Source organism: Neofelis nebulosa, chromosome 11 (assembly GCF_028018385.1).
Source record: "Neofelis nebulosa isolate mNeoNeb1 chromosome 11, mNeoNeb1.pri, whole genome shotgun sequence".
NCBI classification, from domain to species: Eukaryota; Metazoa; Chordata; class Mammalia; order Carnivora; family Felidae; genus Neofelis; species Neofelis nebulosa.
In genome coordinates, this window is record NC_080792.1 from 36606610 (window position 1) to 36632369 (window position 25760).

At 36.6% G+C, this 25760-nt stretch overlaps 1 protein-coding gene across 14 annotated transcripts in view; it reads right to left on the bottom strand.

Annotated features, from left to right (window-relative positions):
• KIAA1328 (KIAA1328 ortholog) overlaps positions 1-25760 on the bottom strand; it is a 365569-nt gene that overhangs the window by 326840 nt on the left and 12969 nt on the right. For 13 of the 14 annotated variants that reach the window (XR_009250976.1, XM_058692244.1, XM_058692242.1 and 10 more), the window contains one exon: positions 21644-21738. The exons of the other annotated variant lie outside the window; for it this stretch is intronic. Coding sequence is in view for 12 of the 13 variants with exons in the window: in XM_058692244.1 (XP_058548227.1) it covers positions 21644-21738 (95 nt within the window). In the remaining variant the exon portion in view is untranslated. The remainder of the gene's footprint in view (positions 1-21643; positions 21739-25760) is intronic. 14 annotated transcript variants of the gene reach the window in all.

Sequence of the window (25760 nt, forward strand, 5' to 3'; positions counted from 1 at the left end):
AGATAAAGTCAGGGGTGTAACTTGTTAAGACCTTAGAAAGATCAAAATTGATGCAAGAGAGTCATACAAAAGGCACTGTGAAAAGATTAAGACTGGGCCTCGCCAATCCTCTCAAACAATAGGGTCTCTATTTAAGAAAAAAAAAAAAAAAGAAAAAGAAAAAAGATCTCTAGTATTTTAAATGGCTAATATTTTGTGATAATGTTAGGCAGCCATAGATAGTACAGATTTTAACACATTAATCAGTTATTTTAAATTCCTCATCAGATCATTCCAACTGCATCTGCTTCTGTTGCTTTGCCTCTTTTCACATTTTCCCTGGTCTTTTCAAATGCTCATAATTTTATTGACATCTGGATATCTTGGAGAGGTCAGTAAAGACTGAGGCAAATAATTTCTATACTTGAAAATGGGCAGACCTTCCCTTTGGTTAGGTTTTCAGTGCAAGAATTGTTCATTTAATCAGAAGTTAGGCAGTTTTGATGTTTACTGTTGCAGTGGCTACCCTCCAAGCAGCAGAGGCTTCAAATTCCCCTAGGTATAACTTCTTTTCACGTGGACCAGATGTTTTTCCCAGTGTCTGCTGTACCCTGGCTCTGTGTCTTCCATCCTAGGGGGTTTGTGTTTTGTGAGTTTCTTTCTCATCACTATTCAACTGTTACTTTTACTAGACACTGGTTAGCCTGTTGGTGGGGATCTGGGTTGGGGTGGAGTTCTCCGTTATTCTAATTAGAGCTGTGCTAATCGGAATGTTAGCCGGTTTTAAAGTGTTCCTCTCTCTCCTCTATATTGTAGTTCTGAAACTGCAATTCTGAGATGTAACCCTGTAATCCCCTGAGGTTATTTTCCCCCACCCCCAGCTTCAGTGGTTTCTACCAGTGCCCTAAGGACTACAGTTTATGGTACTCCCCCTTTCCGACCTTATGGGTTTTGCTACATAGGAGAGATACAAAAGAAGGACCTAGGACACATTTGTGTCCTTTCCGTAGCAACCGTTGTTCCCCTCTCCCAGGCCTACACCAAGAGAAATGCTTTATCAGGGCTCTCATCAAGTAGGGCTTATGGAGAAAACGTTTGCAAGACAGTTCAAGCTCCATCTATATTTGCTGCTCCAGAGGGCTCCCCACTCTCTCCTGCCCACATTTGCTCTCCATCAATTTGTTACCTACTGCAGCTGAAATGTCCTTACCCACTGCCAGCTGTGTCTGTCCCAGGTAAGCTGGTGCTCACACTTCATCTTTCCCTGTAGGCACATGTCTCTCTTGAGATTTCAGGTTATGGTTGCTTTGCAAATTGAGCTCTTTGATTGTTTCAAGAAATGTCCTGAGTTTGTTTCACATTGGTTTCACCTTGCTTGCTTTCTTTCCTTGCCTTTTCTTTTTTTCCTTTTATAATTATAAGGTTAGGAGCAACATCCTCTACAGTCACTTAGACCTACCTACATAATCATTTATATGTACTTACATATTTATTTCATTTTGCTTCTATTAAAATAATTCAACAGGAGGCAATTAGACTGAGGTGGCTTTAATGCCTTACCAGCCTAAGTAAGCAAACCAACACTTACACCTATAATGCCTCAAGGTTAAGAAATCAAAACCTAAGAACAATCCATCTGGAACAGCCACCTAGCCATTCCCAAATAAGGCAATGGCTTATCTTAACGCCTGGCAAATACTTTCCCTGACTGCTTCCACCTGTTCCCTGTAAAAGTCTCTCCCCTAGCTCCTATTGGTGGAGGGTTCCTAATACTTCTGGTTCTAGGCTGCCTGATTTGAATTGATTTTTGCTAAAACTGAGTCTTAAAAATGTAGTATGCCTCAGTTTATTTTTTAATGCTCTTATTTTACTAACATGCTCTCCCAATTTTCAAAGATGGAAAAACTTTAACAACATAAATGACCACAGTATTAAATTATAACCCACAGAACTATAATATTTATTAATGTTAAAAGATAAACTGATGCATATAACATTATGCCATGCATAAGGGGAAAGAATGCTATAGAAAAATTAACCTCTTTTAGGAAGCAGTATCTGGCCAGAAGAACCATTAAAAAGACTGTCGAGTGTATGCTAGTCACTTAAAAAACATTCTTTGAATTGTAGAGTTCAGAATAGACAATGTAAAATGAATTTTGGCATACTAACTGTTCTGTAGGGTCACGATACATTGAAGTTCAAAGACTGCCTTTCTACCTAAAGTGAAAAGTTCCTTATCTCATCTTGAAACATTATACCATCCAACATAAATACTATTTATGCAACAAAAAAAAAAAAAAAAAAAAATTCACATTGGCTTCAAACAGGAAAGCATAAAAGCCCCTGAAAAATTAAAGTCTAATTTTCTTATTATACTGCAATGTACATTTAATTACGACCAAAAAATTATGATTAGTTTCAAAAAATAAAAGACCAGAATAAATATAAAATAATAATGATCTACTCATTTTACAATGGGAAACTAATGGCGCTACACTTTCTATTTTTCCTCTAAGAAATGGCAAGTAGAAATAGCAAACTGTCCTCTGGGAAAAATCAAAGTATCTGAGCTTAAAAAAGAACCCTGTCCTCAAATGAGTTAGTGCACAAGTATGCACTGGGGAACCATGCATTATTTGACACTGTAGGCATAGGACATGAAATAGAGGGGGGTTTTTTAGGCTTCTTAGAACATGGCTCATATACATCAAAAACTGCAATTGTAGCCAAGATTATTTTTAAACTTTTTTTTCCTTTAAAGACTAAGGGACAGTGTAGTTTCTGCATTAGTCTATGGTACCCCTCCCCATCTTAAAAAGTTTCAATAAAAAAATGCATATCCATATATAAAGAACTGTCACCATATTTCAGCAGAAACTACAATATTTTGTAAAGCCATTCATTTTTCAAGTCCCCATAAAATGACACTCCTTTTCCCATCTATGCAAACAATTCATTAATTCTACTGTAAAAGACTTTCTGAGGTCACTTAATTCAGCAATCTTGAACTAAAAAATTCTCTTATCCTAATACCTCCTAGAAAGATCAATCAATATTCCACTTATCCTTCTGCAAATGTAAATCAATGCTGGACACCTCAGGGAAACCCCTTCATTTACTTGAAACCCATATATCAAGTCATGTCTTACACTCTCCTCCACAAACTAAATAATTCATAACACTCCTAATTTATCTCTGTGGTATCTATTTTCCAATAGCTTGTAAATTTGGATATTTTTATTCTATTCTTTTATCAGTGTACTTAACACAAGTGAAAAAGTTCCCTGTGCATATACAGATTATTAAGGACACATCTAAAGATTATTAAAAACTTACACCAGTTTTTTTTCTTTTTTAATCTACTTGTTTCCTTGCCAAATAGCACAATATTGCTTGCTCATGTTCAGGTTAAATTTAACTATGAACCATGTATTTTTCTTTATGTACTGGGCCTAACCAGTGAGTCTGTCTCTAAAATGAATTTCTAATTTATTTTTATCCTTAGACATATAATAACCTGTACTTGTCACTACTGTCTTTTATCCTGTTTGAATGAATCCATTTTCCAACCTATTATGCCAACTCTGAATTTTATTTATATCTTCTATTAACATTTATTCTTGTTTAAAAATATCAATAAATCTTATAGGCATCTTTTTGATTCTTTCATCCATAGCACCAACAAAGATACTGACTATAAAGGACCTCACAGCTAGATTTTTAATGGATCCCTCCAAGATATAGATAAGCCAGTCTTGGAATTTAAACACATAGGATTTTCCACGAACATTTTTAAAGTTGAGGCCATGTGTTTATTAAAAAAAAAAAAGCCTATGCTTTTTAAAGGGTGCCTTTCACCTCAAAGGCACCATTTTAAAGAACCTACAGTATCATTTTACCTTTATATTGTATGTCACCTTGTAACTGAAAAACATGCTATTTGTTTTGTATATTATGCTGAGAGCTAGTGAATGGGATTTTGAAAATATGCTGTTAATGATCAGTTTGAGGTGCTAAAACACTCTCAGTGACTTCTCCCCTAAATTAATGTTAATAGATCTGCGTAATATCTGAAATTCTTTAAATATGCTATACTTAAGGGGCGCCTGGGTGGCGCAGTCGGTTAAGCGGCCGACTTCAGCCAGGTCACGATCTCGCGGTCCGTGAGTTCGAGCCCCGCGTCAGGCTCTGGGCTGATGGCTCGGAGCCTGGAGCCTGTTTCCGATTCTGTGTCTCCCTCTCTCTCTGCCCCTCCCCCGTTCATGCTCTGTCTCTCTCTGTCCCAAAAAAAAATAAAAAAAAAAAAAAAAAAAAAAAAGTTGAAATATGCTATACTTAAATAGATCATAGGACTACATAAGGTTTTCCAAATCTTATGACACTTTCTCCATTTGGTTTGACCTTTATCACAACTGAAGCAATCTTCATTCTTTATACCTAATTTTTACTGGAAAGCCTTGAATGAAAACAACTTTTAAAACTTCAGCCTCCTAATAATCCCCTATTAATACTCTTTAAATCATTTTCTATTTATTCAAAAGTCTCTTAGTTAAAAAAGCCATGTACCAGAAAAGGTACACAGGACAGAAAAGAAACAGATGTCTTACCTTATATGACATGATTTGGAAAGCAAAGTATACAACAAATTTAAAACAGTGTGTTTATTTATGAACAAGGAAATATATCTAACTATCCTTTACTCAAAGAGAAAACTTTTTTCTCTTCTCAAATGAAAGTTGAGCTTTAATTTTCCCTTTTTCTTCTTCATTTTCCACTTTCCTTCTTCTTCCTGAACAATTAATTGACGTGGGGCAGAGTCAGAATCAGAGTGAGATCCGGAGGACACAAGGACACACTGTGCACAAGGAGGACACACTGTGCACAAGGTTTGCCCAGTAGGATGTCAGTGGCCAAGCAGATTGAGAAGGGCGTCAACACATGACAGGTAGTCCAGCATGGGTGTTACAGCCTCAGTGAAATGAGAAGAGCATCTATGTGGAAGAGCTGCCAGGCATGGGTATAAGCATTTGAGGTGGGTATCCTTGTAAGGCGGTAGGAAGGACCCCCATGGAGATTCAGAGCCCAAGTGTGGTGAGGAAGGGTCTATGCAGGGCTTGAGAGTAGGTGTTAGTATAGAATAGCCCACAAAGAGTGAAGAGAACACACAAAAACGGTTAACTTTTAGTAGATTATCAGGGTCCAAGGAAGATGAGGAAGACATACACTTATAGTATCGGAGCTCAGGCAGAACGAGAAGGGTTATCCTCAAGAAGGGGCAAGCTGGTAGAATGTCAGAGCCTGAGGGTGGGTGAGGAGGGTATCTACACAAGGGAGAAGACCAACATGGAGGTCAGAGCCAGAGAAGGGTTAGAAGAACATGACTGCAAAGGGGGAGCCTGGTGTGGGTGTCAAGGCCTAAGCAGATGAAACAGGATATCCAAATAGTGGGGACAGCCCAACATGAAGACTCAGAACCAGAATGGAGTGAGGAGGGCATTAAGGCAGAGTTTGGACCAGACTTGTGTGCTAAAATATAAGCAGGGAGAAGAGGGCATCCATGAGAGGGGGACTGGTGAACTAGAATGGGGAGTAAGAGCTCAAGCAGGATAAAGAAGGCTTCTGTGCAGAATGAGTAGCAGCAGAGGGGGAGGATTAGTTACATGGAGGTAATTAAACAACAACAAAAAATTAAACATATTAAATATGAAACCAGATTGCCCAATGTTAGCTAGGAAAGTTATAATAACATTTTCTCAAGCACTCACAAACATTTATGAATATCAACCATACCTTGGGTCATGAAATAATTTTTTTTCTAATTTAAAATTCTGGCCAGAATAGGACCAAACTAGAAATCAATAATAGAAAGATAAGAGGAAAATGTCCACTTGGAACACTTGGAAATTATAAAATCCTGTTCTAAATAAAGCCATGGGTCAAAAAGGAAGTCTCAAAGGTAATTTTTAAAATATATACATACTGAATGCAAACGAAAACAAAATCTATGTAGAATGCATATTCTGTAATGAGAGGGAAGATGATAGAACTACATGCTGACAGTAAAAGAGGAATGGTCTCTATATTCCTATGTTTCTAGTTTAAGAACCTAGAAAAAGAACAAAATAGATCCAAAGCAACAAGAAGGAAATAAGAGCAAAAATCAATAAAATTGAAAACACGAAAAATAGATAAACTCAATGGAACATAATGCTGATTATCTAGACAAATATCAGTAAAACTGATAAAACTGGCCTGACTGACTAAAAGAGAAGGTACAAATCAGCACTATCACAAGTGAAGCACTATGCAGTCATTAAAAGAATAATAGAATAGAATACTACAAACAACTTTATGTTCATAAATTTGGCAACTCCAAAGAAATGGAACAATTCTGGAAAACTACAAGCCCCTAAAGCTCAACTAAGATGAAACAGACAACCTAAATAATCTTGTAACCATTAAAGAAATTAAATTTGTAATTAAAAAACTCTTTAAAACTACACCTCCCAGCCTGGAAAGTTTCAATCGAGAATTCAATCAAATATTTAAAGAATAATTAACACCAATTTTATAGTTTCTTCTGGAAAACAGAAAGGGAGAGAATACTTAACTCATTTTATAAGGATAGTGTTACCATGATACTAAAGCCAGACTATGCCAGTAAAAAAAGAAAAAGAAAGAAAGAAAGAAAGAAAGAAAGAAAGAAAGAAAGAAAGAAAAAGAAAAGAAAGAAAGCTACAGCCCAATGCGTCTCATGAAACTTGATGTAAAAATTCCAAACAAAATAATAGAAAAACAAACTAGAACTGGATAAAAACAAGGATAACAAGTAAGATTTATTACAGGTATGCAAAACAGGTTCACATTCAAATATCAATTAATAAGATCCACCCTATCAACAGCTAACTCTTCAAGAAAATTCATAGGAAATTAAATGTTTGACAAAAATCTAGCATGCAATCATAACAAAAATTCTTATAAAATGAGGAATAGAGGGGAATTTCCTCAAATTTATAAAGAACACCTACAAAAATTCTACACTTAACATTATACTTAATGACAGACTGAACGCTTTCCACATAAAATCAGGAAGGATGTCTGCTCTTATCACTCCTATATACAAAGCACTGCAATGTCCGACATAAGTGGTCATCAATGGTCATTAGAGTAATACAAATTAAAACCACAATGAGATAACATTAAATACCTCTAAGAATGACTAAAATAAAAATAATTATAACAAATGCTGCCAAGAATGCTGAGGACTTAGATGTCTCTTGCATTGCTGGTGGGAAAGTACGATGGTAAACCACTTTTGAAGACAGTTTCTTACAAAACTAAATATGCATTTATTACACAAAATCCCAAAGAAATGAAAATGTTATACTCACACAAAAATCTAATTCATAGCAACTTCATTTGTAACAGTCAAAAACTAGAAAGAAGGGGCTCCTGGCTGGCTCAGTGGGTGGAGCATGAGACTCCTGATCTCAGGGTTGTAAATTTGAGTCCCAGGTGGGGTGTAGAGATTATTTACAAAAAATTAAAATCTTCAAAAAACAACAAAAACAAAAAAACCCAGAAACTGGAAAGAAGCCAAATATCCTTCAACAGGCAAATGGTTAAACTGTGGTACATCCCCCATGGAATATATTTAGCAATAAAAGGAACAAACTATTGATACACGCAAGAATGTGGATGGATCTAAAAGGAATTACGCTTAAGTGCGGGGGGTGGGGGGGAAGCTAATCTAAAAAGGTAGCATACTGTATGATCCCATTTTTATAGCATTCTCGAAATGACAGCATTCTTGAAATGACAACATTATAGAGATGGAGAGTAAATTAGTGGTTGCTAAGGATTAGGGAAGGGCGGTGGGAAGACAAATTAACTATGTCTATAAAAAGACAACATGAGTGGTTTTTGTAAACAAACCACTTTGTATCCTTACTCTGGTGATGGTACACAAATCTACATGTGATAAAATTACATAAACCTAACTATACACACAAGTGAGCACATGTGAAACCTATACAAGATTGATGGATCCTGTCAAGGTCAATTTCTTGGTTGTAATATTGTGCTATGGTTAATCAAAATACTACCATTGGTGAAAACTGGAGAGGGGACATGGGCTTTCAGTCTGTATTATTTCTTACTACTACAGGTGAATCCACAATTACCTCCAAAAAACTCTTTCTTTTAGAAAATGCATCACCTTACTATTCTATTTTTGTTTCTGTGAGTCCTAGACTAGAATAAATGTCCATGAGTCTGATACTGATAAAAATAAACAATAAAATAAATACTGAAGTAAGTAAATAAATAAATATAGGAGAAGTGACAGCTCATCCTTAAAGAAGAATTATTCCAAGTAATAAATGAAAAACAAATAGGGAAAACATGAAGTAATCATTACAACATCACAGCAATGATTGTTTCAGTGAAGTCCCTTTGATGGGTGCTTATAATAGTGGGTAAAAGTTTCAGGAAAAAACAAAAAACAAAAAAACCCAAAAAACAGTGGATTTCAATAGTCCCCATGGACCTCCTCCAATTTATTCATTAATTACAGAAAACAATGCAACTTTTCAGAGAAACCTAGTACACTCTACATCAATGACATTACCATAGTTAAAAGCACCAGCACCAACACATCAACATCATATACCCACACTATAATAAATCATAATGCAATCTATTATGAGAAAACATGAAAAAAAAAAACACCTGAAATCCTACAAAATATCTGAGGTCATGGGAAGCAAAGAAAAACTAAAGTATTGCCACAAATGGGAGGAGAATAAGGAAACATGAAAACTGAATATAAAATGTGATACTGGAACAGGAAGAAAAAATTAGTAGGCAAGCTTAAGAAATCTGAATAAACTACAGTTAATTAATACTATTGTATCAATGTTAATTTGTGATCATAGCAATATAGTTATTCAAGATATTAAATTTATTTTTTTATAATTTATTTATTTTTTTTTCCAGAGAGAGAGCAAGTGCAAGCAGGGGAGAGAGGCAGAGTAAGAGAGAGAGAGAATCTTAAGCAGGCTCCACACTGAGCATGGAGCCTGATGTGGGGCTCAATCCCACGACTTCAGGATCAAGACCTAAGTGAAAATCAAGAGTCAGATGCTCAACTGACTCAGCCACCCAGGTTAACTTTAAAGCTATCTAGATGAAATGTATTAGAACCCATCATAGATTTTTTTTGAAGAGCTTTATTGAATATAAGTTACATATAACAAGGTAACCCACTTAGAGTGTACAATTCAATGGCTTTTCATATATTTACAGAGTTTCTACAACTATCACCATAATCTAATTTTAAAACATTTTCAACTTTGCCATAAGAAACCTTGTATTCATTAGCAGTCACCACCCATTTCTCACTCCTCCATTACTGTACTATTTAGGCAAGTTTTCTGTAGGCCTAAAATTATTTCAAAATAATACAAAAGAATAATGATATTACATTGGATTAAAATGTATATAAATTAAATATATAAAAACATATATATAAACATGTACAAAATTATGACACATTACAAATGGCACATAATCAAGAGAGGAAAATGATATTAAAGTTCTTAAGTTCTAAAGTTCTTGAACTGTTTAGAATAGCTAAAAATACCAATTAATATTAGCTTGTGATTAGTCAAGAATGCATATTACAAATCCCCAGAATGACCGCAGGTCCATTTAAACAGGAAAATGCAAACTATAACTGAGTACAGCTAATAACCACAGCATCAAATACATAAGGAAAAAATTGACAAAACTAAGTAGTGAAATGCATAAGTTCCCAATCACAGTGTGACCTCATTTTACCTTAACAACCACTTTTAAAGGCCCCACCTTCAAATACAGTCACGCTCTGAGAACTGGGGGTTCTCATTTCAATATTCATTTCAATATGAATTTGGGTGGGGGGGTGTCACAATTTAGCCCAAAAGAAGCATACAATGCATAAAGATGTAATTGCTAAAAGTAACAACTTAAATATTGGGTAACACAGTTGTATAGAGATAGAATTTTTATGTATCACTTAAGCTAAATTAGATGAATTCAAATTAAATTGTTACAAATTTAGGGTGTTAACTGTAATCCCCAAGGTAACCATTAAGAAAATAATTTAAAATTTTACAAAAAAAAGAAACAAAAGACCCAGTCAAAATGGTGCACACACACACACACACACACACACACACAAGATCAAACAAAACAAAAAAAGCACCAATGGAGTAACAAGGAAACCAAAAACAGGAAGCATTTTTCACATTCGTGTTACATATAAAACATATATGTACATAATGGCAAAATGGTACTTCATTATAAGAAATTACTTCAAATGTACATGGATTATGCTCACCAATGAAAGCAGTTGGGAAGATGGATTTAAAAACAATTATTTTTAATATTTATTTTTGAGACAGAATGAGTGTGAGCAGGAGAGGGACAGAGAGAGAGGGAGACAGAATCTGAAACAGGTTCCACACTGTCAGTGCAAAGCCTGACGTTGGGTTTGAACACATGAACCATGAAATCATGACCTGAGCCGAAGCTGGATGCTCAACTGACTGAGCCACCCAGGCACCCCTAGAAAATGGATTTTTAAAATCCAACAGGGGCACCTGGGGGGCTCAGTTGGTTAAGTGACCAAGTCTTGATTTCAGCTCAGGTCATGATCTCATGGTTTGTGAGCTCAAGCCCCACACTGGACCGCATGCTGACAGTGCATAGCCTGCTTGGGATTCTCTCTCTCCCTCTCTCTGCCCCTACCCTGCTTGCACTCTCTCTCTCTCTCAAAATAAATAAATAAACTTACACACACACACACACACACACACACACACAATGTAACTATAAGTTGCCTCTAAGAGACTCATTTTAAATTAAAAGACATAAAGATTGAAAGCTAAAATATGGAAAAAGATATTCCATGCAAGTATCTTTCAAATAGAAAGAGAGCTGAGTTGGCTATACTAATATCAAACAAAATAAGAGTTCAAAACAAAAAATGTTACAAGACAAAGAGATAGATGTCATATACTCATAAAAGGGTCAAGTCCTCAAGAATATATTAAAATTATAAAAATGAACACACTAGAGTTACCAAATATATGAAGAAAGTACTGACACAACTGATGAGGAATATAGTTCACTAATAGTTGGAGACTTCAATAACCCACTATCAATAACAAATAGAACATCTAGATGCAAGTGATCAATAATAAAAAGAGGAACTTGAACAACACTATAAGTCGACTAGACTTAAAAGACATACAAAGAACATTCCACCAAACAACAGTTGAATCAACATTCTTCTCGAGTGCACATGGAACATTCTCCAGAATAAATCATACATTAGCTCACAAAACAACTCTCAAAATATTTAAAAATACTAAAAGCATGCAAAGTACCTTTTCCACCGCAATGGAATGAAGCCCAAAGTCAATAAGGGAAAGAAAAGTGGAAAATTCATAAATACATGGAAATCAAACAACACACTCTTTTAAATGGATAAAAGGAAAAATCATAAGGAAAATTAGAAAGTACTTGAATGAAAATGAAAACACAACATATCAAAATCTATGGGGTCCATCAAAAGCAGTGCTCATACAAATTTGTGCTATAAATTATAGCACAAATGCCTACATTAAAAAACGGGAGAGATTTCAAGTCAGTAACTTAACTTTACACCTTAAGGACTAGAAACTAAAACCAAAACCTAGCAAAAGGAAGAAAATAATAAAGAGCAAAGATAAATATAATAGAGAATAGAAATATAATAGAGAATCTATAAAACCAAAAGTTGGTTCTTTGAAAAGATCAACAAAATTTAAAAATTTTTAGCTTAGACTGATAAATGAAAGATGATGTAAATAAAATTAGAAATGAAAGTAGGGACATTACTTCTAACTATACAGAAATAAAAAGGATTGTAAGAGAACAGTACAAACAATTTTATGTCCTAGGCATTGGATAACCTATATAAAATAAACATTTCTAAAAACACAAAAATTACCAGCACTTACTCAAGAATAAATGTAGGATCTAAATAAACCTTTAACAAGTAAGGAGATATAAACAGTAATCAAAAACTACTCTACAAAAACAAGCTAAGAACCAGATAGCTTCGAGGATGAACTCTACCAAATATTTATTTTTTTCCTACCCAATATTTATTTATTTTTAATTCTTTTAATGTTTTATTTTATTTTTGAGAGAGAGAGAGAGAGAGAGAGAGAGAGAGAGAGAGAGAGAAGGAGTCAGGGAGGGGCAGAGAGAGAGGGAGACACAGAACCCGAAGCAGGCTTCAGGCTCCAAGTTGTCAGCAAAGAGCCCAACATGGGGCTTGAATTCATGAACCGTGAAATCATGACCTGGGCCAAAGGCAGACGCTCAACCAAATGAGCCACCCAGGTGCCCTTCCTAGTCAATATTTAAAGAAGAATTAATACCAATCCTTCTCAAATTCATCCAAAGAACCATTGGTCTCAGAGAATGAGGTAAGTAGTACCTGATAACCTAAGCTAGACAAGGAAACCATGAGAAAATAAAACTACAGACCAAGATCCCCTATGAATTGAGATTCAAAAATGCTCAAAAAAAAAAGTCAGCAAACCAAATCCAAAAATGTATTAAAAGGTTTATAAACATGACCAACTAACTGATGTTTATCCCAAAAATGCGAGGATGTTTTAACCTAAGACTATCAATCAGGTTTAACACAAATCTACTAACTGGGTGGCTCAGTCAGTTAAGTGGCCAACTCTTGGTTTTGGCTCAGGTCATGATCTTGTGGTTTCATGGGTTCAAGCCCTGCATTAGTCACTGCACTGACAGTGTGGAACCTGCTTGGGATTCTCTGTCTCCCTCTCTCTCGGTCCCTCCCTCTCTCTCGGTCCCTCCCCCACTCATGCTGTCTCTATCTCTCTCAAAATAAATAAATAAACTTAAAAAAGAAAAGAAAATCAATCAACACATATCTGACAAACAAACCTACAAAAATATGTGTTCATATCAACTGACACAGAAAAAGCATTTGAAAAAACTCCCCCAAAACTCAAACTAGGAACGGAAGGAAATTTCCTTAACGTGATAAAGGCAATCTAGGAAAAACTCACAGCTAACATGTTATCCCAATGATGAAAAACTGAAAGCTTTCCTACTAAGTTCAGGAACAAGACAAGAATGCCTGCTTCTACCGCTCTATTCAACAATATGCTGGAACTTCAAGCCAGAGGAAAAAGAAATAAGAGGCACCCAAAGTGGAAAAGAAGTAGAACCATCTCTGTTTGTGGATGACATGATTGATTCTATATACAGAAAATCCACAGAGAACCCACAAAAAAAACTATTAGAGCTAATAAACAAATGTAACTGTTTCAGGGTGCAAGATTAACATGTAAACCTCTTGTATTTCTATACACAGCAACAAACAATCTGAAAGGAATATTAAAAGAACAATTCTATTTATAACACCTAAAAGAAAATTCTTAAAAATAAATTTAAACAAAAAAGTGAAAGGCTTGTACAGTGAAAACTACAAAACATTGCTAAAAGAAATTAAAGACTTAAATATTGAAAGACATTTCATGTTTGTGGACTGGAACACTTAATATTGTTAACATGGCAATATTCCCCAAAGTGATCTACGGATTTAATATAATCCTATCAAAATCTCAAGTGCCTTTTTTTTTTTCCAGAAGTGGAAATGCTGATCTTGTAATTCATATGGAATTGCAAAGGACCCAGGACAGCTCAAGTCATCTTCAAAAGGAAGAACAAAGTTGGAGGTCTTGTATTTCATGCTTATTACAAAGATACACTAATTGAAACAGTGTGGTATTAGCATTAGAATAGACATATAGAGCAGTGAAAAAGTACTCAGAGTCCAGAAATACTGGTATACTTTTGGTCAATCAAATTTTGAGTTGTGCCAAGACCATCAAATGGGAAAAGAACAGTCTCTCCAACAAATAATGCTAGGACAAATGGATTTCCATATGCAAAAAAAAGAAAGAAAAAAAAGTCAAAACACTACCCCTTACCATACACAAAAATTAAATAAAAATGGACCAAAGGCCCAAATATAAGAGCTAAAACCATAAAATGCATAGAAGAAAACATAGGGTTAAATCTTCATGATCTTTGATATAGCAATAATCCTTAGATATGACACTGAAAGCACAACTGACAAGAAAAAAAATAGAGAATTTAGACTTCATCGGTAGTAATATCTTTTGTGCTTCAGAGGACACAACCAAGGAAGTAAAAAAAAAAAAAAAAAAAAAAAAACCCACATAAGGAGAAATTATATGCAAATCATACATCTGTTAATTAAAGTAAATTAAACATTCAAAAACCAATCAGTGTAATTTACTACATTAACAGTTAAAGAAAAAAAAATATCATACTATTAGCTAATAAAGAGAAATCATTTGACAAAGTTCTACTCCTATTTATGATTAAAAAAACAACTCTCAGCAAACTAGGAACAAAAATAAATTTCTTGGGCCTGATAAAGAACATTTACAAAAATCCTACAGCTTGGAGGCGCCTGGGTGACTCAGTCAGTTGAGTGTCCAACTTTGGCTCAGTTCGTGCTCTTGAGGTTCATGGGTTTCAAGCCCCAGGTAGGGCTCTGTGCTGATAGCTCAGAGCCTGGAACCTGCTTTGGATTCTGTGTCTCCCTCTCTCTCTCTGCCCCTCCCTCACTCGCACTCTGTCTCTCTATCAGAAAAAATAAATAAATACTTAAAAAAAGTTTTTTTTAAATCTTACAGCTTACATTGAAATTAATGATGAAAGACTTAAGATCAGGAACAAGAAGACAAAGACATCCATTTTCATTCAACATTGTAGCACAGGTTCTAGCCAATGCAAAAGGGCAAGAAAAAGAAACAAAGTGTCTACAAATAGAAAGGAAAAAATAAAATTGTTTTTATTTGTAGATGACATGATCCTGAATATAGAAAATCCAAAGTCTTATGCCAAAAAAAACTATCATAAAAAATAAAAAGTCTGAAGGAGGGGGCACCTGGGTGGCTCAGTCAGTTAGGCATCTAACTCTGGATTTCGTCTCAGTTTACGTTTGTGAGATGGAGCCCCCTGCGTCTGGCTCTGCACTGAACAGCACAGAGCCTCTCTCTCTTCGCCCCTACCTTGCTTGCGTGTGTGCACTTGCTCACTTGCCCTCTTTTTCAAAATAAACATTTAAAAAATTTTTGAAGGAGACCAAGTCAATATTTAAAACACTAATTCTGGTGTGCCTGGGTGGTTCAATTGATCTTTACACATCCAATTCTTGATTTTGGCTCAGGTCATGATCTTAAGGTTCCTCGGTTCCGGCTCCACATGGGGCTCTGTGCTAACAGCAGAGCCTGCTTAGGATTCTCTCTCCTCTCTCTCTGTCCCTGCTCCTGTGCGTGTGTGCTCTCTCTCTTTCTCTCTCTCAGAATGAATAAACTTTAAAAGATTCTGTGTTATCATATAAGAAATTATATAAAATTAAAAATTAAATGTAAAATAAAAATTTTTAATTACAACATCTCCAATAGTATCAAAAACATAAAATACTTAACGACAACATATGTACATATATTATAACCTGTACCATGAAAACTACAAATCACTACAGAAAAAAATTAAGAAAATCCAAATTAATGGAGAAATATGACCTATCACAGACCGAAAGTCTCAATAACATAAAGATGTCAATTTTCCTCAATTTGATCTACAAATTCAATACACTCTAAACAAAATTTAGGAGGCAACTTTCTTTTAAAAGTTGAAAAGTTAACTCTAAAATTTACAGTGAAATGCAAAGGACTTCAAAAAGCCAAACTGGTTTTCAAAAAGAACAAAACTGTAGGATTTACCTGATTTCAAGACTTACTATAAAATTACAGTAATCAAGTCAATTTGGTATTGGCATAAGGGCAACACAAAGATCAATGGAATGGAATGAAAAGCCCAGAACAGATCATGCATGTATGGTCAACTGATTTTGACAAGGAGGCAGAGGTAATTCTGCAGAAAGGGTAGTCTTTTCTAACAAAGGAAAAAAATCATCTTGGGATGGGCAAGATCTTTTAGATAGAACACTAAAGACATGAACAACAAAAGAAAAAGTTGATGAAATAAAAACTCTTCCTTTACAAAAGAAAACACTAAGAAAACCAGAAAGCAAGGTTGGGGAGAAAACCACTATTTGACAACTTGCATCCACAGTATATAAAGAACATATCAGTATCAAGAAGAGAATGGGGTGGGTCAAAAAAAACAGGCAAAAGATTTTAACAGACACCTGAAAGAAGAATAGCCAATGATACTATTAATCTTAGGACAACACAAATTAACTCCACAAGGAGAGATCACTATACTCATTAGAATGGCTAAAATTGAAAGAAATGACGATACCAAGAGTTAGTAAATATGCTGAATGATGGAATTCTCATCAGTTGCTAGTGGAAGTGTTGAAATAACACAACCACATTAGAAAACAGTTTGACAATTTCTTATAAGGCTAAATGTACACTTAAGATATAACTGGGCAATTCTGTATGTAATTATTCACAGAAGAAAAGTTAAAACATCATATCCACACAAACACTTGTACATGAATGTCATAGAAGCTTCATTCATAAAAGGCAAAAACTCAAACAACTCAAATGTGTATTAACAGATGAATAGCTAAGCAAATTAAAATACAGGCCAGCAATGAAGACTACTCAATAAAAAAAAAAAAAAGTACTACTCCTGCACACAACAAATTGAAAAAAAAAAAATCTCAAAAATATCACCCTCTGAAATAAGCCAGATATAAAAGGACAAATATTCTATGATTCCACTCGTAGAGTCAAATTCACAGACACACATGGAACAGTGGTTACCAAACAGTTGGGGTGAAGGGAGGATGAGGAGTTATTTTTAACGGATACAGGGTTTGAATGATGAAAAAGTTCTGGAAATGGGATTGTGGAGATGACTGCACAACAATATGAATGTACTTAACACCACTACAGACTTAAAAATGGTTAAGATGATAAATTTTATGTGCATTTTACTACACACACAAAATCATCTCGCAGAAGGAAAAAAAAGCCAGACAGAAGAGGGTACATACTGTCTGGCCATTTACGTGGCATGTCAGAACAAGTAAAACTAAGCAATGATGACAGAAATCACATTATTGGCTGTCTGGAAGGAAGAAACAGACTGTAAAAGGTCTCAACATAACTTTTAAAAATGACCTTACATTTGCTAAAACTCACTGAAATATACACTTAAAACGTATATGTATCAAAAAATGCATACATATTATTGAATATAAGTTGCACTTCTATACATTTTAAAATAAATAAATAAGCTTGAGGAGGGAATGAAATGCAACAGGTAGAAAATTATACTATAGACTAGGGGCACCTAGGTGGCTCAGTCAGTTAAGCATCCAACTTCCACTCAGGTCATGATCTCACAGTTCACAAGTTCAAGCCCCACGCAGGGCTCAGTGCTGACAGTTCAGAGCCTGACGTCTGCTTTGAATTCTGTGTCTCTGGTTCTCTCTGCCCCTCCCCCACTCACAGTCTTTCACTCTCTCTCTCTCAAAAATAAACATTAAAAATAAATAATAAATAAATAAATAAATAAATAAAAGAAAATAATACTACAGACTCTAGGAAGGAGGCTATGTTGTGGTGTACAAAGAAGGTAGTAGCTGAAAGGAAACATGTGGTCAGAGGAGTATTTTATTTCTCAAGACGAAAGACAAATGATTGTATTTAATGACAATGGGCAACCAGTTATTTGAAACCAAGCTAAAAATCCAAAGATAAAAGAATACAAAAGGTAGGAATGTTTTGTTGCCAGTGTTTAAGGAATATGGCACTTCCCCACTTCAATATAAATGAGTCTTGTAAAAGCAAGTGAAAATGGTTTGGGCAGTATGAGTAGAAACAAGTAGACTGAAATATCCAATAGAGGAAACGTAGCAAACTCAAGAAACCTAGAACACGTTATTCCCATGTATCTGTACATTAATGGTAAATACAGTAATACTGGAGTTTTCTAGAAATATAAGCAAATTTATACTAATACCCTGTAGTAACATACTGACCCTCTACCAAGAAACCAGCATTTTCCTGGAAAGCAGAAGGTTGCTGAAACCAAAACAATATGCTCTAATATTTCAGGTATTCTCCAAGCCTGGCAACTGAAATGAAATGGATCACTAAGGGCGCGCCTGAGTGGTTCTGTCAGTTAAGCTTCTGGCTTCGGCTCAGGTCATGATCTCATGGTTCATGGGTTCGAGCCCCGCGTCAGGCTCTGTGCTGACAGCTCAGAGCCTGGAGCCTGCTTTGGATTCTGTGTGTCTCTCTCTCCCTGCCCCTCTCCCACTTGCGCTCTGTCTCTGTCTCTCAAAAATAAATAAATGTTAAAGTGGATCACTTAGGACAACAATGGCAACTCAGGACCATTAATATATGGAATCAAACTAATGGTAATAGTTTTCAACGCCATCAAGTGTATGTAAGGATAGCCACAGCCATCTAAGTGGTAAAAAGTTTTGTGAAAAGGTCATCTGCAAGTATGGAGGGTTAACTAATGTTTTCCCAACACAAAGAACACTATTTGAAGTTGATGAAAACTCTACTTGGGGGACTAAAACAGCCAAAGAACTCTAGTGAAAAAAATTACCGTTTATCTCAGGTGGGACATCAAATTCAGAGTAAGGTATGTACTCTGAATTCTCACACCCTATACCCTAGCCCCCAAAACATCACTGATGTTATCCTTTATAACTGCAATTACATGATTTGGTAAGGTAATTATTTTTTTTTTTTTTTTAATTTTTTTTTTTTTTTTTTCAACGTTTTTTATTTTTATTTTTGGGACAGAGAGAGACATAGCATGAACGGGGGAGGGCCAGAGAGAGAGGGAGACACAGAATCAGAAACAGGCTCCAGGCTCTGAGCCATCAGCCCAGAGCCTGACGCGGGGCTCGAACTCACGGACCGCGAGATCGTGACCTGGCTGAAGTCGGACGCTTAACCGACTGCGCCACCCAGGCGCCCCGGTAATTATTTTTTAAGTTTACTTATTTATTTATTTTTATTTTTTTTTTTTACAAGTGCTGGAATTCACTTTATTATTTTTTCAATATATGAAATTTATTGTCAAACTGGTTTCCATACAACACCCAGTGCTCATCCCAAAAGGTGCCCTCCTCAATACCCATCACCCACCCTCCCCTCCCTCCCACCCCCCCATCAACCCTCAGTTTGTTCTCAGTTTTTAACAGTCTCTTATGCTTTGGCTCTCTCCCACTCTAACCTCTTTTTTTTTTTTTTCCTTCCCCTCCTCCATGGGTTTCTGTTAAGTTTCTCAGGATCCACATAAGAGTGAAAACATATGGTATCTGTCTTTCTCTGTATGGGCTATTTCACTTAGCATCACACTCTCCAGTTCCATCCATGTTGCTACAAAGGGCCATATTTCGTTCTTTCTCATTGCCATGTAGTACTCCATTGTGTATATAAACCACAATTTCTTTATCCATTCATCAGTTGATGGACATTTAGGCTCTTTCCATAATTTGGCTATTGTTGAGAGTGCTGCTATAAACATTGGGGTACAAGTGCCCCTATGCATCAGTACTCCTGTATCCCTTGGGTAAATTCCTAGCAGTGCTATTGCTGGGTCATAGGGTAGATCTATTTTTAATTTTCTGAGGAACCTCCACACTGCTTTCCAGAGCGGCTGCACCAATTTGCATTCCCACCAACAGTGCAAGAGGGTTCCCGTTTCTCCACATCCTCGCCAGCATCTATAGTCTCCTGATTTCTTCATTTTGGCCACTCTGACTGGCGTGAGGTGATATCTGAGGGTGGTTTTGATTTGTATTTCCCTGATGAGGAGCGACATTGAGCATCTTTTCATGTGCCTGTTGGCCATCCGGATGTCTTCCTCAGAGAAGTGTCTATTCATGTTTTCTGCCCATTTCTTCACTGGGTTATTTGTTTTTCGGATGTGGAGTTTGGTGAGCTCTTTATAGATTTTGGATACTAGTCCTTTGTCCGATATGTCATTTGCAAATATCTTTTCCCATTCCGTTGGTTGCCTTTTAGTTTTGTTGGTTGTTTCCTTTGCTGTGCAGAAGCTTTTTATCTTCATAAGGTCCCAGTAGTTCATTTTTGCTTTTAATTCCCTTGCCTTTGGGGATGTGTCGAGTAAGAGATTGCTACGGCTGAGGTCAGAGAGGTCGTTTCCTGCTTTCTCCTCTAGGGTTTTGATGGTTTCCTGTCTCACATTCAGGTCCTTTATCCATGTTGAGTTTATTTTTGTGAATGGTGTGAGAGAGTGGTCTAGTTTCAACCTTCTGCATGTTGCTGTCCAGTTCTCCCAGCACCATTTGTTAAAGAGACTGTCTTTTTTCCATTGGATGTTCTTTCCTGCTTTTTCAAAGATTAGTTGGCCATACGTTTGTGGGTCTAGTTCTGGGGTTTCTATTCTATTCCATTGGTCTATGTGTCTGTTTTTGTGCCAATACCATGCTGTCTTAATGATTACAGCTTTGTAGTAGAAGCTAAAGTTACTTATTTATTTTGAGAGAGAGAGAGAGACACACACACACACAGCCAAGTGGGGGAGGGGCACAGAGGGAGAGAGAATCCCAAGCAGGCTGTGCACTGTCAGCACAGAGCCCGATGCAGGACTTGATCCCACAAAACACAAAATCATGACCTGAATCGAAACCAAGAGTCAGATGCTCAACCAACGAGCCAGCCAGGCACTCCTAGTAAGGTAATTTTTTAACTTCAGTCTTTTTAGAAAAGCTTCCACAAACATTATTTTATGGCCTTGACATTTTGAAACCCTTCATACAGTCATCTTTAATTAAAAGTAAAGATGGAAAAGATCTATTTTCAAACATGCAATTCAAAGACAAAAATAGTACTATTTTAATCAATTTTTAGGTATGGCCTTTCCTTAAATTTGACTTTTACAATTTGTATTAATACATTCCTCTATATACATTTTCATTTATTAAGTATTTTAAGACCCCAAAACTGGATGTGTGTGTTGACAACTAAGTCACTCCAAGTAGATATGCTGCATACATATCATTAATAAACTGAAATATTAAAACTGAATAGTTACAAACTATCATTCTCAAAATTCAAAATCCCTTACTTTGAATCCTGAAAGCATCAGGAGTTAGCAGAATGACCACAGATATTCTTGTGATGAACTACAGTAAAGTCAATGTTCATTTCTGGTCAGATGCTAAACCAAAACCAAAGGTAGTTGCTATAACACTGATTACAACATATCAACCTATATCAACAGCAGCGCTAAACTCCTACATTTTCCCTTGTGATAGAGGACCACTGCACATATGTGCACCAAACAATTTGGGAAATTAAATACACAAGAAAATGTAAATTGGAAAGTGGTTTGTTCTGGTTTTTCTTTTTTTACTTTTTTCCTACTTTTCTTTTTTTGGGGCCACAGAATACCTTTTTTTCCTAAGTCTTTGCTTTCCTGAGATCAATGATACAATGACATCAAACCATATTTTCGGTTTCTATTTTCAAAAAATTGTCTTATATAATAATACATTTCATATAAGATTTTATCTCACCTGGCCAGTTCTTTAATTAAATTTGCAATGCGTCTTTTGTCTTCGAGACATAAATCCTTCAATGATGCACTCTTTATTCCTCCCTTGCAGAAATTCTAATACAAAACAGAAAAATCTTTTGGTTAAACTTTGGCTAAAAACAATTTTTAAGACTCTATGAGAAGTCTCTTAAAATTAGCCTAGGAGATAAAAAATTTCTCAGATATCTTTTCTCTGGTGGTACACTCATTACCTGTTTCATTCAAACCTACTATGAACTCAAAACAGGCTAAGGAACTGTCTGTCCAGCAGGGGACATCGCAATGTTTACACAGAAAAGCACACAGGAAGAACTCAAAAGGCAGAAATGTCCCTGCTTAAATATTAGGGAATATTAAGGAAATAATGTTCCCTTGGTGAATGTCACAAAACAAACACCTACTGGAAGTTACTGAGAACCTTTCCTCCATCACAGCCCCTAGGCTGCTTGAAAGCACACTAAGGTTGGCAGCAGAGGCACCAGTTTCTAACCTCTCAGTATATCCTAAAGTTCATTGCACTGGGTACTAGACCAAAGAATAATAAAAGTAGCTAACACATACCTCGTGCTTACTGCATGTCAGGAACACTGTAAGTATTTTACACTTACTAATCCATCTCACTTTCACAACAGTGCTATTAGGTAGGTATTATTTCTATTAACAGCGAGGGTACATATCTTGCCTAGGATACCAACAGTTAAAGTAGCAGAATGAGTATGTGCTCTCAACCACTGAACTATCTCCTCCCTCTCTTGTGCTATAAGAAGTTCTCCCAGTACTTGAACATCAAGTACTTGCACGTGAACATCTTTAAAGCAATGAAACTTAGGGAACCACAAGGAAACTAGAGGTAACATGTAAATGGAAGGAAACTTTGGCATTTGGACAACCACAAAGTAGATTAGTCCAATTTCTTCAGGTAGCCAAGGGTAATCCAAGACCTCTAAAATGAATCCTGGAAATACTGATAGTCTCAGATGGGAAATACTGATAGTCATAGATGAGGAGAAAAAGTAAATTATATCAAGGAGATGGTAAAAAAAATGAAATGAGTTTGGTTTTGGTCAACTCAAGATGCCAGGAGGATAGTCATACAGAAATGTTTAGGCAAGAAGTTGGAAATGTGGGTCTGGCTCTCAAGTCAGAGAAAAATATAAAAGATTTAAACTTCAGCCATACTGTGGGGGCGCCTGGGTGGCTCAGTTGATTAAGCGTCCAACTTCGGCTCAGGTCGTGATCTCGCAGTCCCTGAGGGTGAGCCCTATGTCAGGCTCTGTGCTGACAGCTCAGAGCCTGGAGCCTGCTTCAGATTCTGTGTCTCCCTCTCTCTCTGCCCCTCCTGTGCTTGCTCACGCACTCTCTTTCTCTCTCTCAAAAATTAATAAACGTTAAAATTTTTTTTTAAAAACTTCAGCCATACTGTATTATGGATGATGTTTAGATTTTTATTATTCTCTTTATACTTTTCTATGTTCTAAATTTTCCTTAAAATTAAGAAAAAATATTAGTTTTTAAAAATTATCTACAAATCCAAGATAATAAATTAAAATTGGTATTTGAAAGGACAAGATGAGAATCAGAAGGATATAATATTGTGGGAGAAAAAGAAACGTTTCAAGAAGAGTTTGGGGATAAGAGTGGTAAGGAACAAAAAAACTACACAGAATGTGAAAGAAGTCACTCCATTTGGCAATGGAAGAAGTTGCTGAAAACACACAAGAAGACATCTGGGAAGACATCCGAGTAGCGGTGCCATGAGTAGAATAAACAAGAGAAACCCCTGCACGTGGGCAAGAACTTCAGCAGCATTGTGTTTAACGCACTTGAAAACACAAATGTTGTCAACTAAAGAATAAACTGTAGCATATGTATACAATGGAATTCCATAGGCACGGGTTGTTACACTATTAATTGGCTTCCATCTTCAAACCCACCCTTCCAGCCTCTGCTTTGTGATGCTGAGGCTGAGACTCAGAAACCTTACTTCTTTGCCACATGGCTCTCTGTTAAAATCTGCGAACAGGAAGAACGAGAGGGAGACCAGAGGTTGTCAGAAGAAAAGACACTGTCGTCCCTATTGGCGTCCTGTTCCCACCCATGTTCTGCCCCGCCCCTGGCAGGCACAGCACGCTGCGGTTTACAATTTTCCCAGCCCTGGCAGAACCAGCCTTTAGCATGTCTCCTCAGGGACAGCAGTGCCTCTGAGGCTGGTTCCCCCTCAGTCCAGGTTCCAGCTCTCACGGGCCCCTCCGTCAAGCTTCTAGGTGTTAATAACTGCAACTTGCTCTGGCTGTTTTCCTAGCCCTAGAGATGGGAACTGTTTCTTGCGGTTACTGCCTACATGAAATCTTGATGAGGTCGGTTTGCCTTTGCAATTTTCCAGCACCAATTCAGCGGGTCTTTATATTAAACATGCTCAGTTAGAATAACTGACTAAACTCTGATTGAAATATCAGTGAAAATAAATGACAGAATTATATATAACATAAGTAAATTTCATGAACATTAATATTAAGCAAAAAAAGCAAATGATGCAACATAGTATTAGCTCATTTATATAAAGTTCCAAATACATAGAACACTGAACGTTGTTTAAAAAACAATTATGTATTAGACTATATAGGACAAGGGTTGGTAAACTACAGCTGCAAGCCAAATCTGGTTCACTGCCTATTTTTGTAAATAAGGGTTTATTAGAACATAGCCATGTACACTAATTTACACATTGACTCTCTTCACACTACAGTGGCAGAGTTGAGTAAGTGAGACAGAGACCACATGGCTCACAGAGGCTGAATATTTACCATCTGGCCCTTTACAGAAAAAGTTTGTCAACTCCTGACATAGAAAAACAAAAGAATGATGGGGCACCTGGGTCAGTCAGTTAAATGTCCAACTCTTGATTTTACCTCAGGGGAACCAGGTTGGGATTCTCTCCCTGTCTCTCTGCCCCCCCCCCCCCCCCCCCCGCTCAATCTCACTCTCTCTCTCAAAAATAAATAAGTAAACTTTAAAAAGAAAAGAAAAGAAAAGAAAAGAATGATAAACACAAAGTCCAGAATAGGTATTACCAAAGAAGATGACAATAAGGGAAGGACATACCTCTACAGCCGCGTGGTTTACAATGGCATCACTGAAATGCAGTGGGGAGAAGAATGGTCTTCTCACTCACGGGTGCAGACCAATAGACTGTCGGTATGGAAAAATGAACTGACCTTAACACGATACACGTAATAATTCCCGATGAGTAGTGGATTTTACTGTGAAGAGTAAAACAATGTGGCTTCTCAAAGAGAGAAAGAACCTGCTGCAAACAGTATAGTTGGCCAAGTGCCTCACCTAACTCCTGCCACGCCTTCAGATCCACTGTGGTGTTCACGCCAATGCCAATGACTGGGAATGGCAGAGATGCTAGAACTGAACCATTTCTGCCTGCCAGGCCATCCTTAAAGAACAACATGTGCTCTGAGGTTCCCCATTAGCCTGACAGACACTGCCTCACACTGCAAAGCATTACGAAGTCTGAGGTTTTTCCTAGTCAATTTTTCTTCTTTCTTTGTTCTCTCACTGATGCCAGATGTCGAGTAAAATCCTAAGGCTCTCCTTGTGTATCCCTGTTCGCTTTACTCTCTATTCTATGTCAGCTTTTCCTCCACTGAATCTCTGCCATTTCTACTTTCATCATAGCACCTACTTCCCAGAAGACTCGAACTGACACCATTACCATTTTGAAACTGTTAATGAATTAAGGGCCTAGCTTTTGGACACCAAAGATCACGAGAACACATATAGAAAAGCCACAAGCCGTCATGTTCTCCAAGGAAAAATGCACACATCTTCCTAGTTATGAGGGAAAAAAAAAAAAAATGCATACACACACACACATCATTTCTAGTTTTGAAACAAAATACATCCCATACACTTACATTCCACCTTCCAGGGAAAAAGGAGTAACAGGAACCAACTTATTCCAATGCCTAAAACAACCAAAAAATCTGACCAAATATATCAAAAAGCAGTTCTCAAATACTGGCTAGCAGGCAGCACAGGAAAGTGATCGCTGAAAGAGGGGAACCAAATAAGATGAGGCATACCAT